Below are 15,563 nucleotides of genomic sequence, written 5' to 3' on the forward strand. Positions count from 1 at the left end.
TTGATTGCCACCCTTCCTACCTCACTGCTACTACATCTGGTGAACCTTTCATAGTCAGTGAATCATTAGGGGGGAGGATGCCAGAACAACTCCTGGTGTCGACTGCTAATAAAACAGCAGCATTAACACCTCCATAATCTTTAGCACCATTCACAACTTCAAGCGCAGGCATGGAGATGGTTTTACTGAAAGCCTTCACTCAGTCTGCCAAGGCTTATGTGATCTCCCGGTTGCCAAACATTTAACTCCTGCTCCCATTCCCACACTGACCTTTCTGTCCTTGGCCTCCTCCACTGTCAGAGTGAGACCCAACGCAAATTAGAGGAACAGCACCTTATATTTTGGTTAGACAGTTTAAAATCCAACGGTATGAATATTGATTTATCTAACTTCAAGTAATCCTTGCTTTACCCATCTCTCCGTCCCCCCACCCTAGTTCTCCTGCTAGTTTCACTGTCCTCCTGGTTAAATGCTACTGATTGTATGCCTCATTGTCACCTTCACCTCCGCCAACAATGAATCATTATATGTTTCCTTATATAGACACAAAATGCTGGAGTAACTCAGCGGGACAGGCAACATCTATGGAGAGAAGGAATGGGTGACTTTTCCGAAGAAGGGTCTCGATCTGAAACATCACCCATTATTCCTTCTCTCCAAAGATGCTGCCTGTCCCGCTGAATTGTTCCAAAATTTTTGTGTCTGGCTTCAGTGTAAACCAAAGATTATAGAGGAGCTGGAATCTTTGGTGTAAACTAGCATCTGCAGTTCCTTTCCCCATATATTCCCTTAGCATCATCTGCTTTGATCTGTCGTTTTCACACCTTACCCTTCCAGATCTCTAGACTCCCTCTCCCATGACACTCAGTCTGAGGAAGGGTTTCAACCTGAAATGTCACCTTTTCTTTCTCTCCAGAGATGCTGCCTGTCCCGCTGAATTACTCCAGCAGTTTGTGTCTATTTTCGGTGTAAACGAGCATCTGCAGTTCCTTCCTGCGCGTTTTGTGCCTCTTCCTAACTCCATGCTTGCATTCCTCGGGGGAGGGTTAGTGGCTTCCGTTGCTAAGGAAGTAGTGGGACAGCGCGGGGCGGGCACGTGGGGGCGGTTGAGGGAGCGGGCACACGAGGAGGCGGTTGAGGGAGCGCAGGCGAGGACAGCGCGTAAAGGGCACGAGCGCAGGCGCGGGCACGAGTAAAGGGCACGAGCGCAGAGCCCCGGCTTCAGCTGCACCGTCTCTCCGCCGACGATGCCGGGTAAGGTACCAGCCCTGACCGGCAACCCCCCCCCCCCCCCCCCCCCCCCCCCCGGGAACACCGTGGCCGCAGCAACGGCAATGGCGGCAGGCAGCTCGCCGTTTCAATGTGAACTGTTTTATTTCTCTCCATGTTGCTGGATTTGGAGGCAATGCAAAGGAAATACACTGGTGCTTCTCACAGGTTCAGGGAACTATTGACGAGGATGTTTTATTTCTCTCTATGTTGTAGGATTTGGAGGCAATGCAAACGAAATGCAGTGTTGTTTCTCTCAGGTTAAGGGAACTGTTGACGAGGACGTCTTATTTATTTATATCTTGTAGGATTTGGAGGCAATGCAAACGAAATGCACTGGTGCTTATTCTCAAGTTAAGGGAACTATTGACCAGGATGTTTTATTTATCTCTATCTTGTAGGATTTGGAGGCAATGCAAACGAAATGCACTGGTGCTTATCTCAGGTTAAGGGAACTATTGACGAGGATGTGTCAGAAGGTAAGCTTATTTTAATTTCTTCGCAAAATGAAGGTAAAATACAATATAATGACGATAACTTCATCCTTCTTCCAGCTCGTGTGAGTTAAAACAAGAGAGCGTTTGTGTGAGCTCGGCTGTTCCGTGCCATGAAGAGCTGTAACCTTTCAGCAGCGTTACATACAAAATATAAACCCCCCCCCCCCCCCCCCCCCCCCCCCCATCAAACCCTCTTTCAAATTGTGCCACAAAATAACGGAGGGCATGTTTGTTTTTGCATGTAAATGTTGTAATTGCAGCGCAGATGAGCGATTGTTGCTCCTGCTGTAGCTAAATGGTTGTTCACAAACGTGATTACATTAAACAACATTTTTCAAAATAATAATAGTAAGTGAGCATGTGAGTTTGTCAACACCAGACTCCGTTGACAACGTCCTTTGAATCTGTGATAAGCTGCAAGAACAAATCAGGTGCTTGGTTCACACACTCGCAGTTAATGCTGCTTGACTTCATCTGGTAATGTTGGCTTAGAGAACGGACGTGGTTTCAAATCGTGAGATATTTATATTAAAGTCAAGAAAATGATTTTTGTCTGCAGTTGAGGACTTTAAACCAACAGAGTCCCGGTGGGACTTCTGACTCCAGGATAATTGGTCTGATCAGCTATCTGATAGTTGAGTGCATGAATGATGCTATAATTGAAGCCTTCACTTTGTGGCCTGGGTAGCATCAATATCTATCTATTTCACAAGTGATGCCAATTGCGTTTGTACATTTCCTGTGCCATTAATATAACAATATTTCAGTATTGGGCACAGATGTAGTGACAGAATATAACAACTAATAATGAAAAAATGTTCATGGGTGTAGACAATACTTTTTTATGGTCCCCATTGTAAATGTTTTGAAGTTAAGAACAGTTGAGAGCAAAAAACGGATTAGGATCTCTGAGCAGACCTGTAAGGAAATATGCAGTGGCGGACTGGCCAGGGTGTCAGCTTGCCCGATGGCAAGTGGGCCCCTGATTAAGTGATGGCAAGTGGGCCCCTGTTAAATGATAGCATTGTAGATGTGGGTGGGCCCCCTTTGTCTCCTGGCAACCAATATTTTTAGACATAGTCCGCCACTGGAAATATGCTTTAGGATCACTGAGCAGACCTGTAGGGAAATATGCTATCCTATGCTGCCTGACCCGCTGAGTTCCTCCAGCAGTTTGGACTCTCCAGCATTTGCGGTCCCTGGTGTCTCTGGTGAGGTAGAAGTGGATCCAGTGGGTAGTTCTGTAGTTTTATGGTCACTGAATCAATGGTGCAACTCTCTGTCTGCAAATCTGGTGTCGTGACCACTAGACATTCGCACTGAGGAATAGCAAGAGGAAGGATGTGCAAAGGTAAAAAAAAAAGCAGAGTTCCAAAGTAATGTAGAGTTGTAAAGAGGTTGTGGATGTTGAGGCTGTGGACTGACTTGTAGAGGGATGCAATAATTTTGTATTCACTTGTTCACGAAGGCAAGGAGATGAATCAGAATAATATGACACTTTAGGATGGGGCCGGAAGAGTATAGAATGAGGTGTGTTTTATGGGTTCAAGTTCAGACAGCTGGGTGAGAAAGGCACAGAGAAGGTTATTCTTCCACTGGCATGAAGTAAGGCTGAAGAAAATAATGTTGAGGTAGAACTGCAATTCTAATTCAATCATTTTTAGAGGGCAAGTTGAGCACATCTTCTACATAGCACGGTGGTGCAGAGGTGGAGTTGCTTCCTTACAGCGCTCACAGCACCAGAGACCCGGTTTCGATCCTGACTACGGGTGCCGTCTGTACGGAGTTTGTACGTTCTCCCCGTGACCGCATGGGATTTTTTTGAGATCTTTGGTTACCTACCACACTTCAAAGTCATACAGGTTTGTAGGTTTATTGGCTTGGTATAAGTGTAAATTGTCCCTAGTGCGTAGAATTGTGTTATTGTGCGGGGATCGCTGGTCCGTGTGGACTCGGTGGGCTGTTTCCGCACTGCATCTATAAACTAAACTAAATTAAACATGCATACTCAAAATGTGTAATGATTACTGTAGGAGAGTCCGCATCCCTCCAAGAGTACATTTTGGGATCTGAGGTAGAAATCTTATCTGACGCAAGTGGTCCATAATAAGTAATGACACCAATTGCATCAGTATAATATTTAAATATTTTCTTTCACACGTTGCATAGATACACTAACATCAGCAGATTTAGTTTTGATTGCTATTATTAACAAAACATGAAGTCTCACTTTTTCGAAGGTTGCTGTTAAATCTAATACAAAAACAGAAAATGCTGGAATAACTCAGCAGCTAAAGCAGCATTGTGGAATGAGGTTCAGTCAACATTTGGGTCTGTGATCCCTCGATAGAATTATTATATCTTTCTGGTTATCAAATGGATATTTGTGAAACAAAATGTTGAGTCAAATTGACTTGCATTCTTAAATGTCCTGAAATTCCAGCCATATGGAAGGGAAAAAAATAGTTTGCATTTACCTACTGCTGTTCATAACCCGTGCGAGTGATTCGTGATCAATTGGCATGGGCAGCTGGACAAGACAGCCAGATTAGATTCTGCAACCTCATAAAAAGAATGATTTGTTTTAAATGGCCTTTTAAAGAAAAAATTGCTATAAGGGCCAGTACACTGGAAGCAATCACCTGCTGCTCCTTGGAATGTTTAGTGGGCTCCGTTCTATCTATCCCAGTCAGGCTGCAAAGCAGGCCTTGGTTCAATGGCAGTTCTTCTGACAGCGTGGCATTCCCTTTTCAGCACTGGAATGCTTGTTCGGATGTTTAACTTGAACCTCAGGATTAGAATTAAACAGTATGGAAATAAAATTGTTCTAAAATAATCCAAATTGATAGCGCTTCACTGATGGATGTTACTGTGTTGCAGCCTTTGGTGTTGTTCTATTAGCAGTCATTCCATTTTACAGTGGAAATACAATTCATGCTGGCACCCATTTGGCTTTTCAACTCGGCGAAGAACATAGTTTTCTTAATTAGGGAATAATTCAAATCAAAGAGGGGGTTGGCAAGAAAGGAGACCTAATTGTGGTTTTGGTTGGTTGTGTCATTATAACAATGCTTGTGTCAATAAAGTCACCAATTTCTGGAGTACTGTCAGGATACAGAATAAAAACATTTTTTTAAATGCCAAGACCATTTGTTTAGAAATAGCAAACACCTATAGAAGAAATCTTATTTGTAAACAAAACTTTGCTCAGCACTGGAACAGATAGGTCATAAGTGATAGGAGCAAAATTAGGCCATTTAGCCCATTAAGTGTACTCCGCCATTCAATCATGGCTGATCTATCTCTCCCTCCTAATACCATTCTCTATAGATATAGGGAGAAGCGATCATAGAAGGCTGTTTCAAATATTTTATTAGGAGATTCATGTAAATTGTTTCTGCTCTCTGGTGCCATCATGGGGCCATCTTAAATTCCGATTGCATTACACATCTTACACCCCTCTGCTGTTTTGCACTCATTGTCATTATCATTACTGTATGTATACTGTTTACTTTGTGAGTTTTATGTGAAAATAAATTTCACTGCATCCAGATGTAAACTGATGTGAATGAACATATTTTGACTTATTTGGCACAGAATTTTGAATATTGCCCTACCATTTAAAAAATCATGTGTAATATTTTTTGTTTTGTACTTTCCTACTTAATGAGGTGTCAGAGTTAATAATTTACCAGGCTTGTAATTGTGGATTCTTCCAGATAGCGGATTAATGAAAGTTGTTGAAACGATGGTCTGGCTTCACATGTTAGCTAACTTGATTGTATCATCTCTTGATTGGAGGACAGCAAACATCATCGTGAAATGACTTCGGTGACTGGTCTCAAGCCTGGTTTCCAGGGGCTGGCAAGAAACCTGACAAGGACATTTAATTTGAAGATATTTTTTTCATTTTCTGTCCATTGTCACAATGATTAAGTTATCAGTGAGTATTTATCATCAATGAAACATTCACAAGATCAACTATGAGCCCCCACACACACTGTAACTTTAAAATTCTACTGCTAAAATAAAGCCAGCTGATATTCACCCGGTCTTTCTGTTTCAGATCAGTGACTTTTCATGAGCATGGTATGAATGTTTCATTTAGGAATGTTATTTGGATTGTTGTTTCCTGTCTTCCAATACATTGGCAATCAATTGATTTTAATCTATTCACTTGGTTATGTATTTATTTGCACAGTTGTAAAGGATATTTGAATGCAGGTTTCACTGTGCATGATATATATGGGATGGGGGGGGGGGGGGGGGGGGGGTTGCAATGGTGAACAGTGTGGGTGAACGTTTTTTATCAGTCTTGCATGCTTGCGATATAACATGTACTTAAAATAATATGCCTGGAGCTTGTATATAAGATTACTGCCAAATACCATGGCAACATATTTGCTTTAATACCAATGTTTTTTGGTACTGATGATGTGTGGTGAATTTTAAATAAACTGAAGGATGAACAGAGTATTGAAAACTGAATCTCATAGTATTAATCCGCCTTTATTATACATTTGCTAATATTACTAGGTGCACAGCATGGTGCACTAAAATGACTCATGCAGAGGCTATTAAAACATTGAGTGGGCTAAAATGTGTTCTGCAGCAGCTATGCTCACGGCAAAGTTATGAATATAAGAAAAATGATAGACATAACTAATGCCATCTGCGTCATCCAGCAGCCCCACATAATTATGATAGATTGTCCAACCCAAGAACTCCAAGGATAGGCATGGAACTAGTCTTTAAAATCTGTCCATTAGAGGTGAAATATCAAAATTGTATCTAATGCAACTAGGATATCAAAAGTGATGTAGGATGTTACTGTATTCATGAAGTACCTATATGTTGTCAGAGGTGATGGATACCCTTGCCAAAAATGTATACAGTCTTGTCTGAAGATGATCAGAGTTCTCAATGGACAAAAAGGCAGATTAAAGATCTACCTAACCCTGCTGCAATGGTTTAATCCTGTTAAGCAGTGGTTACCTTGCCAGACTAATAATTCAGAGAGCTAAATCCAAATCTCACCAAGCCCTTTGGAAGCTAAATTCAGATTTGTCTTTTTTTTAATTGAGAGTTGTTATGATCGCAAGATATTTAGGCCATTTTAAAAATGTACTTGTTTCAATAATACTCTTCAGGGTAAAATCGGCTGTCAATTCCTAGTTTAGCCTACGTCTGACTCCAGTCCCATGAATGTGACTGACTCTTCAGTACCCTCTAAGATGGACAAGCAATCCACCCACCTACATGATAAATTGTACACTGAAATATTGAAAAAAATAGAACTGGACAAGCACCTGACATCAACCAAGGAACCTAACTTGGACACAACAAAGTGGCTTCAACTCCACTCAACCTGACATAAGGAATACAAGTCGAATTAGGCCATTCGGCCAATCAAGTCTACTACAATATTCAATCATGGCTGATCTGTCTCTCCCTCCTAACTCCATTCTCCTGCCTTCTTCCCATAACCTCTGACACCCGTACATTTGTACTCACATTTATGGGCACGTCCAAATTGGGAGAGCTGTTCCACCACTTGCCTGACATGTTAGCCTGACATATTAGCCTGACATTTTAGGTGTTAGAAGTTATAGGGAGAAGGCAGGAAACTTGGGAAACTCCTGTATATCGGCAAGACTAAGCACAGGCTCGGCGATCGTTTCGCTGAACACCTTTGCTCAGTCTGCCTTACATCTCCCATTCCCAATCTGACCTTTCTGTCCTGGGCCTCCTCCATTGTCAGAGTGAGGCCCAGTGCAAATTGGAGGAACAGCACCTCACAGTTTGTTTGGGTAGCTTACACCCCAGCGGTATGAACATTGACTTCTCTAACTTCAAGTAACCCTTGTTTTCCCTCTCTCCATCCCACCCCCATTCCCAGTTCTCCCACCAGTCTTACTGTCTCTGACTACATTTTATCTCTGTACTGCCCACTCCTTTGACATCAGTCTGAAGAAAGAGTCTTGACCCGAAACATCACCCATTCCACCCAGAGATGCTGCCTGTCCTGCTGAGTTACACCAGCATTTTGTATCTGCCTCCAGCTACTTCATCAATGTACTTCACTGATAATAGAAAAGAAGATGGCCACGTGGCTGCAGAGCGGATGCAAAGAGAGTTTAAAATTAAGAGAAAGACCAAGGATGTAGCAGTGCAAATATCACAAAAACATGAGATTAATCACTTTGGGAGAGAGATGGTTTCTCTTTAACTGGCGAGAGATTGAAACACGTTGGCTTTCAGAGGGACCAACAGTTGTACACATTCCTTGTGCATGAACCATTGAAAATGAACAGCAAACAATTAAGAAGGCAAAGGATACAGTAACTCTGGCTGGGTTAATTGGAAGCAGGGGCCAAGATCGCAAACCATGAAATTAGCTATTCAGGACTTGGATCTGAAGGAATTTCTTCATCTAGGGATAGTGGATCATGGCAATTTTTCTCCCAATAAATCTATGGAGTCTAGTCAAGTGTGTTCAAGGCTCAGATTAACCATTTATTACGAGGTTGAAGGGTGACCATTAATAGAGGTTTATAAAATAATAAGGGGTACAGTAATAATAAGGCGATGGTCACAGTTTTTTGTTCGAGGTGGAGGCATCTAAAAATAGATAACATAGGTTTAAGGTGAGAATGAAGACTTAAGGGAACCTATGGGGCAAGTTTTTCTGCACACATATTGGTGGGTATATGGAACGAGTTGCCAGTGGTACAATTATGATGTTTAAAATACATTTAGATAGGTACACAATAGGAAAGATTTAGATGGATATGAATCAAATGCAGGCAAATGTCAGGTAAGTATCTTGGTCGGCAGAGACACAATGGGTAAAGAGGCCAGTTTCTGTGCTGCATTCGGGGATTATGAGGCTGGAGGAGGAAAAGTGTCACCAAGTAAAAAAGATCAGCCATCATTGACTTGTCCAGACTGAGACAACATTCAGATTCATGCTGATAAGTGGCAATCAGTATTTGTGCCATTAAAATGCCACAACATGGCCATTGTGGATAAGGCAGAATCTAAACACATGACTTTCAATGGTATTACAATTGCCCAGTCTCCACTGCCAACAGCCTGAAGTTCATGATCGACCAGAAATGATGTAGCTGGAGAGCTACATAAATACAGCTACAGGAGCAGGTCAGAGGGTGGGTATTTGTGTCCAATAGACTCCCTCCCAACACCTTGAATCGTTTCCATTATCTACAAGGCCCAGGTCAGGAGAGTAATGGAGTGCTCTCCACTTGCCTAGATGAATGCAGCTCCAACAACATGAAGAAGCTACACACCATATTGGATGGAGCGGCCTACTTGATTGGTTTACCACTCACCAGTGTACAAATGCACTCTTGTTACTTACCTTAACCATTCCCTGACAGCACATCCAACACTTGGGTGATTACCAAAGCCAGGATATCAGATGCACACAGACCATTGAAAGTTCCACTCCAAGTCCAGATTTTGGAAATCTGTGGCTGGCGCTTAACTGGTCCATCACTGAATCTAATCATGGAAGTCCCTCTCCAAAAACACTATTTGAAGCACCTTTTCCAAGCAGATTGCAATGGTGCAAGAGACCACTTGGCCTTGCAAGGGCAATTAGGGGTGGACAATAATTGTTGGACTAGCTAGTGACACCTAATCCTGAAAAATGAATAAAGGTTGGATTGCTTTATAATTATGTCCTTGCGTAATCAAAAAAATGGAGCAATTAATGTGTCAGATGTATGAATATATGCAAGCCTGCATCAATGAGACACATACTAACTTAGGCCACTCACCTCTGTGTTCACCGACTCACTGCTAGTGGAGAACTGAGCAAGACCTACGAGAGGGATGATGATAATTGGGCACAATAAAGAGATCTGCTGAGGAAAGGAGTTATTTTTACTCACCTCTTCTATGTTTAAAGCCAATGAGTCCTACAGAGGAAACGGGCTCTTTGGCCCAACATGTCCCATCTACACCAGTCCCACCTGCCTGCATTTGGCCCATATCCTTCGAAACCTATCCTCTCACTGTAGCTGTCCAAATGTTTTTTTAACATTGTGATAGTACCTACTGCAACTACCTCCACTGGCAGCAACAGTTCCATATACATACCACCCTTTGTGTAAAAAAGGCTGCCCCTCAGATTCTTGTTAAATCCTCAACCCCTCCCCTCACCTTAAAATTATGCCCTCTGGTTCTTGATTTTCATACTCTCGGAATAGAGTCCTAGCTTGGTCAACGTCTCCTTAGAGCTCAGGCCTTCGAGTTTCACCCCAACTCCACCCACACACGCGAATGCTGGAGAAACTCAGCGGGTGCAGCGGGGCCGAAACGTTGTCTATTTCCTTCGTTCCATAGATGCTGCTGCACCCGCTGAGTTTCTCCAGCATTCGCGTGTGTGGGTGGGGAGTTGGGGTGGGGGGGGGGGGAGAGAGACATAAGGCAGCCTGAAGAATGGGTCGCTGTCCATTTCTCTCCGTAGATGCTGTCTGGCCCGCGGAGTTCCTCCAGTCATGCCTGTGTGAGAGGGAGGGAGGGAGAGAGAGAGAGAGAGAGAGGCAGTCCTGGTCAGTCCTTTGAAGATAGACACCAGTTGCTTGGAGCAACTCAGCGGGACAGGCAGACATCTCTGGAGAGAAGGAAGGATGGGGTGGCGTTTCGGGTCGAGAGCCTTCTTTCACACTCTCCCTCCCTCACTCTCACACAGGCATGAATGGAGGAACTCCGCGAGCCAGGCAGCATTTTACGTTCCTTCTCTCCAGAGATGTGGCCCGTCCCCGCTGAGTTGCTCCAAGCAACTGGTGTCTATCTTCAGAAAGGACTGACCAGGACTTGCTTCCCTCAGCTTTTCTCTCTCACTCATTTTTTGCACCATTCCTCTCTCTCTCTCTCTCCTCTCCTCCCTCTCTCTCCGTAAATGCTGTCTACTAACGCGGAGTTCATCCATTCACGCCTGTGTGAGAGGGAGGGAGAGAGAGAGAGAGAGAGACGCACACACAAGGTGGATGCGAACCAATTACCTGAACCTGTTTCAGTGACACACCCACTGCCAGTAAAATGAAGACACTCCCCATCTTTCAGACACATCAAAAAGAGACACACTGACATTAATGAAATGCTTAGCTAGTTTTATTAGATTTGTATGTAAATAGCAAACTGGCTGGATTCACTCTATCCAACTTCCGGGTTCACCGTTGGCAGGAGGTTCCCACGGTGACCTGTGTGGAGTTACTACCGATATCGCACGGGACACTTCGTTCATAAAATGTTGCAATGCTCAACCACAAGTGCACAAGACACTCTTGGACAAATTCAAACATGTTTGAATTTTCTCCCGTGTACCCAAGGTACACGATTACCTGCCGTTAGCGCCACGGTGGTCCACGAATGCCGTATTGTTACCGCACGAGGTTCCCACGATGTCAAACTCTGGTTACCTCTTGCGTCAAGTCGTACCGTGAAAAGGGGGTTTTAGGAGAGAAGATTGAGAGTATAGTTGATTCTTTCACGACACAGGGACAAGACCGGAAAGAGCGCTCACCACTCGCAATGCCACATGTGGCCTCTCAGGGAATTGCAACTGAGCTCTCATAATTTTGTCTGGATCATAGAGGTGGACAGACCGTCAGTTGCCAGAAAATTGGTGTACAGCCTGTAATACCATATGTAACTACAATCAAGCCAAACTGAAGGACAATATGTAGAGTGAAAGAAAAGATGCAGAGTGCTGAATATTGGAGCATTGGATCTGCATTAGAGCACAACATTTGCAGAGACAAAATCCAATGTCTGATAGGTGAATTGGACAGTACCCCAGTTTATGGAAGAACCATTGGTGCATTCGCTCAATGTTCTGTCCAAGGGGAGTGGGGAGAAGGAGGAATGCCGAGGGTAGGAAAGGTCTTTGATTATGTTGGCTGCTTTCGCAAGACGGCATGAAGTGTAAATGGAGTCAATGGTGGGAAGTTGGGTTTGTGTGATAGACTGGGCTACATCCAGATACAGGGTGAACACCCGATTTTCTTGTGATTTTGGGCAGAGCAGTTCGCAAATCAAGCTGTGATGCAACCAAAAAGTATGTTTTCCATGATGCATCTGCAGAGGTTTTGAAGAGGTATTGAAGTCGCACCAAACGTATTCCGTCTCCTGAGGAAATAGAGGCGTTGGTGTGCATTCTTGGCAATTGCTTCAATGTGGATGGTCCACGGCAGATTGATTGTAATGTTTACACCAAGGAACTTGAAGCTTTCAACCATTTCCATTTTTACACCATTGTTGCTGATTTGGTCATGTGCTCCACTATGCTTCCTGAAGTCAATAACGAGCTCCTTCATGTTGCTGACAGTGAGGGAGAGGTTGTTGGCCTTACATTGTGTTACTAAGTTCTGTAACTCCTTCCTGCACTTTGTCTTGTCATTGTTCGTGATCCAGCCCACCGGATTGACATAGTTTGCAAATTTGTAGATGGAGTTAGAGCCAAATTTGGCCACAGTCGTGAGTGTACAGGAAGTATAATATGGAACTGAGATTGCATCTTTTTGGACCACCAGTGTTTAGAATTATTCTGGAGGAGATGTGATCACTATCCTCACTGATGGTAGCCTGTAGGTCAGTTATTTGGCACAGGATTCCTAGCCTCTTGTGATTGTCAGGGGGTGATAGTTGGAATTTCCCTTCTTGGATATGAAATTCACAATTCTTAGTTATTAGCTTAAAATTATAAGAAAAATTTTGAAAGTTGCATTACTGAATTAACGTAACAAGAATGTTCAGTCTGGTCTTGACCGGAAAGGTCACCGATTCCTTCTACCCAGAGATGCTGCCTGTCCTGTTGAGTTACTCCAGTATTTTGTGGCCCTGTAAGAATGTTCAGTTGTTGACCTGAAATGGTTTATTGCAATTGACCCACAGGTCATTTCTGATCATACTCATGTCCTTCAATCGCTAGTTGAATTGTGGATGATTGATGATCCACGAGTTGCTCCAGTTATTCTCAGGCTGTTTTTGGAAACCTTTAAAGTATTTTATGTGATCTGAACCCGCGAACAGAATACAACTCTTGGAACAATTCCACAAATCTCTGATCAGTGCAACTGCAATAATTGAATGAGGAAAACCTGGAAAGCATGTGTGTCAAGGTCATTCAGTTTGCTGTGTGCTTTACTTTGATAACTTTTTGATGCAATTCTGTATTTAGTTTTCATGAATTTAAAAAAAAGGAAAATTATATGAACGCTAAGCACTTAGACACAAGTTATAGCACAGAGAAATGCCGATGAACTTTCTGTACTGCAACAGTGTGTTATAATCACACCATTCAGTAGGACATAAAAATAGGAATAAGGGAGTTCAGGACTGCGCATGCCCAGGTTATAGGTCACTCGAGATAAACATTTTCGGCAGCTAAGCTGCTGCTTGTATACAGACCTGCGTTTCATCCATAGTCGGGATTGAACTGGGTCTCCGGCGCTGCAAGTGCTGTTAAATTGCTACTGGAGTTAACAACACTATTTTTCCCTTCTCCACCGGAAATCATGCAGAAATCTCAACAGTGACAATCAAGATTCAAGAGAGTTTATTGTCATCTGTCCCAGATAGGACAATGAAATTCCTGCTTTGCTTCAGCACAACAGAATATAGTAGGCATAAATACAGATCAGTGTGTCCATATACCATCTACATTAATAAAAGTAAGATCTTGACCACTTCCTGTTCTTCTGTTTCATGATTTTTGAAAACATGCTGCCACTTATGGCTGTGATTTTTAGCCATCTTACTCAGAGTCCCCCTCTGCTGCGCAGGCCAAGAGGATTTTCCCCATAGATGAAAAATAAAAGAATGATTAATGTTTGAAAAATGTTGACATTCTTTCTGCTGCCACTGCTGGTGGGAGGGGGAGGGACTATAAAACCCGGAAGTGTTGTTCCTCACTCAGTCTCTGCAAGGTGGAGGCAGCGAGAAGGTTACGTCTCTCTGAGCTATGAATAACACTGAACACATGTCTACTCAACTGTGAGTGCTCTTAATGTGGTTTCAAAATGAAAATGTAGTTGCTTTGAAATGCTGCACTGCGAATGGCTGTTGGTGGTGGTAACTGCTTTCAAATGCTGCAATGCGAATGGTTGTTGGTGATGGTAATGAAATGCTGCAATGTTGGTGGTTGTAACTTGGCAACTTCCTGTTTGCACTGTATAGTGAATTTAGATAAAACGCTACCACTTACGGCTGTGATTTTTGACCATCTTACTCAGTCCTACTCCGCTCATTAGGCGCAGAGGATTCTTCCCATCAATGAAAAATAAAAGTGTTATTAGTGTTTTAAAAAATGTGGAGAATCTCTCCTGTCAATCATGCCATGAAGGCCATGCCCCTTCTGGTGGGAGAGCGAGGGACTATAAAACCCAGAAGTGTGGGTGTGGCTCAGTCTCGGCAAGATTGGGGAGGGAGAGGTCACGACTCTGTCTGAACTGTGAATCAAATGAACACACTGAATGTCTACTGAACTGTGAGTGTGGTGTTTATGTGGTGTTTTGTGTGGTTTTATGGTGGTTTCACCCTGCATGAAATGGTATGAAACTGCATTTGAATGTGGTGGCCTTGCACCCTGCATGAAATGGTATGAAACTGCATTTGAATTTGGTGGCCTTGCACCCTGCTTGAAATGGTATGAAACTGCACTTCAATTTGGTTGTCTTGCACCCTGCTTGAAGTGGCATGAAACTGCACTTGAATTTGGTGGCCTTGCACCCTGCTTGAAATGGCATTAAACAGCACTAGCATTTTGTGGCCTTGCACCCTGCTTGAAGTGGCATGAAACTGCACTTGAGTTTGGTGGCCCTGCACCCTGCTTGAAGTGGTTGGAAACTGCACTTGAGTTTGGTGGCCCTGCATCCTCCTTCTTCTTCTTCTTGCATATTGCGTGCACAGCCTAAAGTTGTAGGACAACTTGTTCTATTTGAGCTTACTTGATTGTGCATGCCAGGTTGATTGCATTAGTCGAAACAGGGTGGACTACGTGAAGGTTGCAATCTCCCACCACCACCCTGCTTGAAGTGGTAGGAAACTGCACGAGTTTGGTGGCCCTGCACCCTGCTTGATGTGGTATGAAACTTCACTTGAATTCGGTGGCCTTGCACCCTGCTTGAAATGGTAGGAAACTGCATTTGAATTTGGTGGCCTTGCACTGCATTTGAATTTGGTAGCCTTGCACCCGGCTTGAAATGGAATTTCAAGGAATAGCCGTGTCAACTGCTCGCCCACCAGCCATGAGTGAGCTGCCAGCACATCAGGCTTGAGGGACCGAGCTGCCACCCCAAGAATCCATTTGGCCCACAATGTCCATATTAGCCCTCTGGAAACCAGTCTCTTCAGGCCACAATACTAGCCCACAAAACCAGTCCCTTCAGCCCATACTAGCGCTCCAGAAAGCCCCCCTCCCCCCCCCGATTGGCCACCAATATTTGAATTGGTGGAGAGGTAGAATATTGCATTGGGGGACCAGCCATCCTGTGTGAACATGGGACCCAACGGGTCCCACTTAGTCTAGTATCAATTAAAACCTTGACAATGCTGTGTGTGAAAAGATGACTATAAATTACCTCATGTCTGTTGTGCCGTACTTCCTCTGTGGCTGTATTTTGATGCCAAAATACATTCCTCGGTCTCTAAATCTCTTCTTTCCAAATATAGTAAATTTTCTTTGCACTGGTGTGAGGATTATGTCCCACTTAGTCTTGTTGAATGTATATATATATATATATACACACATAAATAAATATTAACTGA

General features: G+C 43.4%; 1 protein-coding gene across 2 annotated transcripts in view; it reads left to right on the forward strand.

Moving 5' to 3' along the window:
* The first annotated feature begins 1,148 nt into the window (after positions 1–1,148).
* The window catches only part of LOC129701422 (serine/threonine-protein phosphatase 2A 55 kDa regulatory subunit B beta isoform), a 565,371-nt gene continuing 550,956 nt past the window's right edge, over positions 1,149–15,563 (forward strand). Inside the window, exons 1-2 of one of the 2 annotated variants that reach the window (XM_055642585.1) lie at positions 1,149–1,254; positions 1,671–1,748. In XM_055642585.1, coding sequence (XP_055498560.1) covers positions 1,248–1,254; positions 1,671–1,748 — 85 coding nt within the window. In that variant the 5' untranslated portion in view covers positions 1,149–1,247. Of the gene's footprint in view, positions 1,255–1,670; positions 1,749–15,563 lie in introns of those variants that run through there. The other variant, XM_055642587.1, reaches the window with a different exon arrangement.

The sequence above is a fragment of the Leucoraja erinacea genome, chromosome 11, assembly GCF_028641065.1.
Source record: "Leucoraja erinacea ecotype New England chromosome 11, Leri_hhj_1, whole genome shotgun sequence".
Lineage (NCBI taxonomy): Eukaryota > Metazoa > Chordata > Chondrichthyes > Rajiformes > Rajidae > Leucoraja > Leucoraja erinaceus.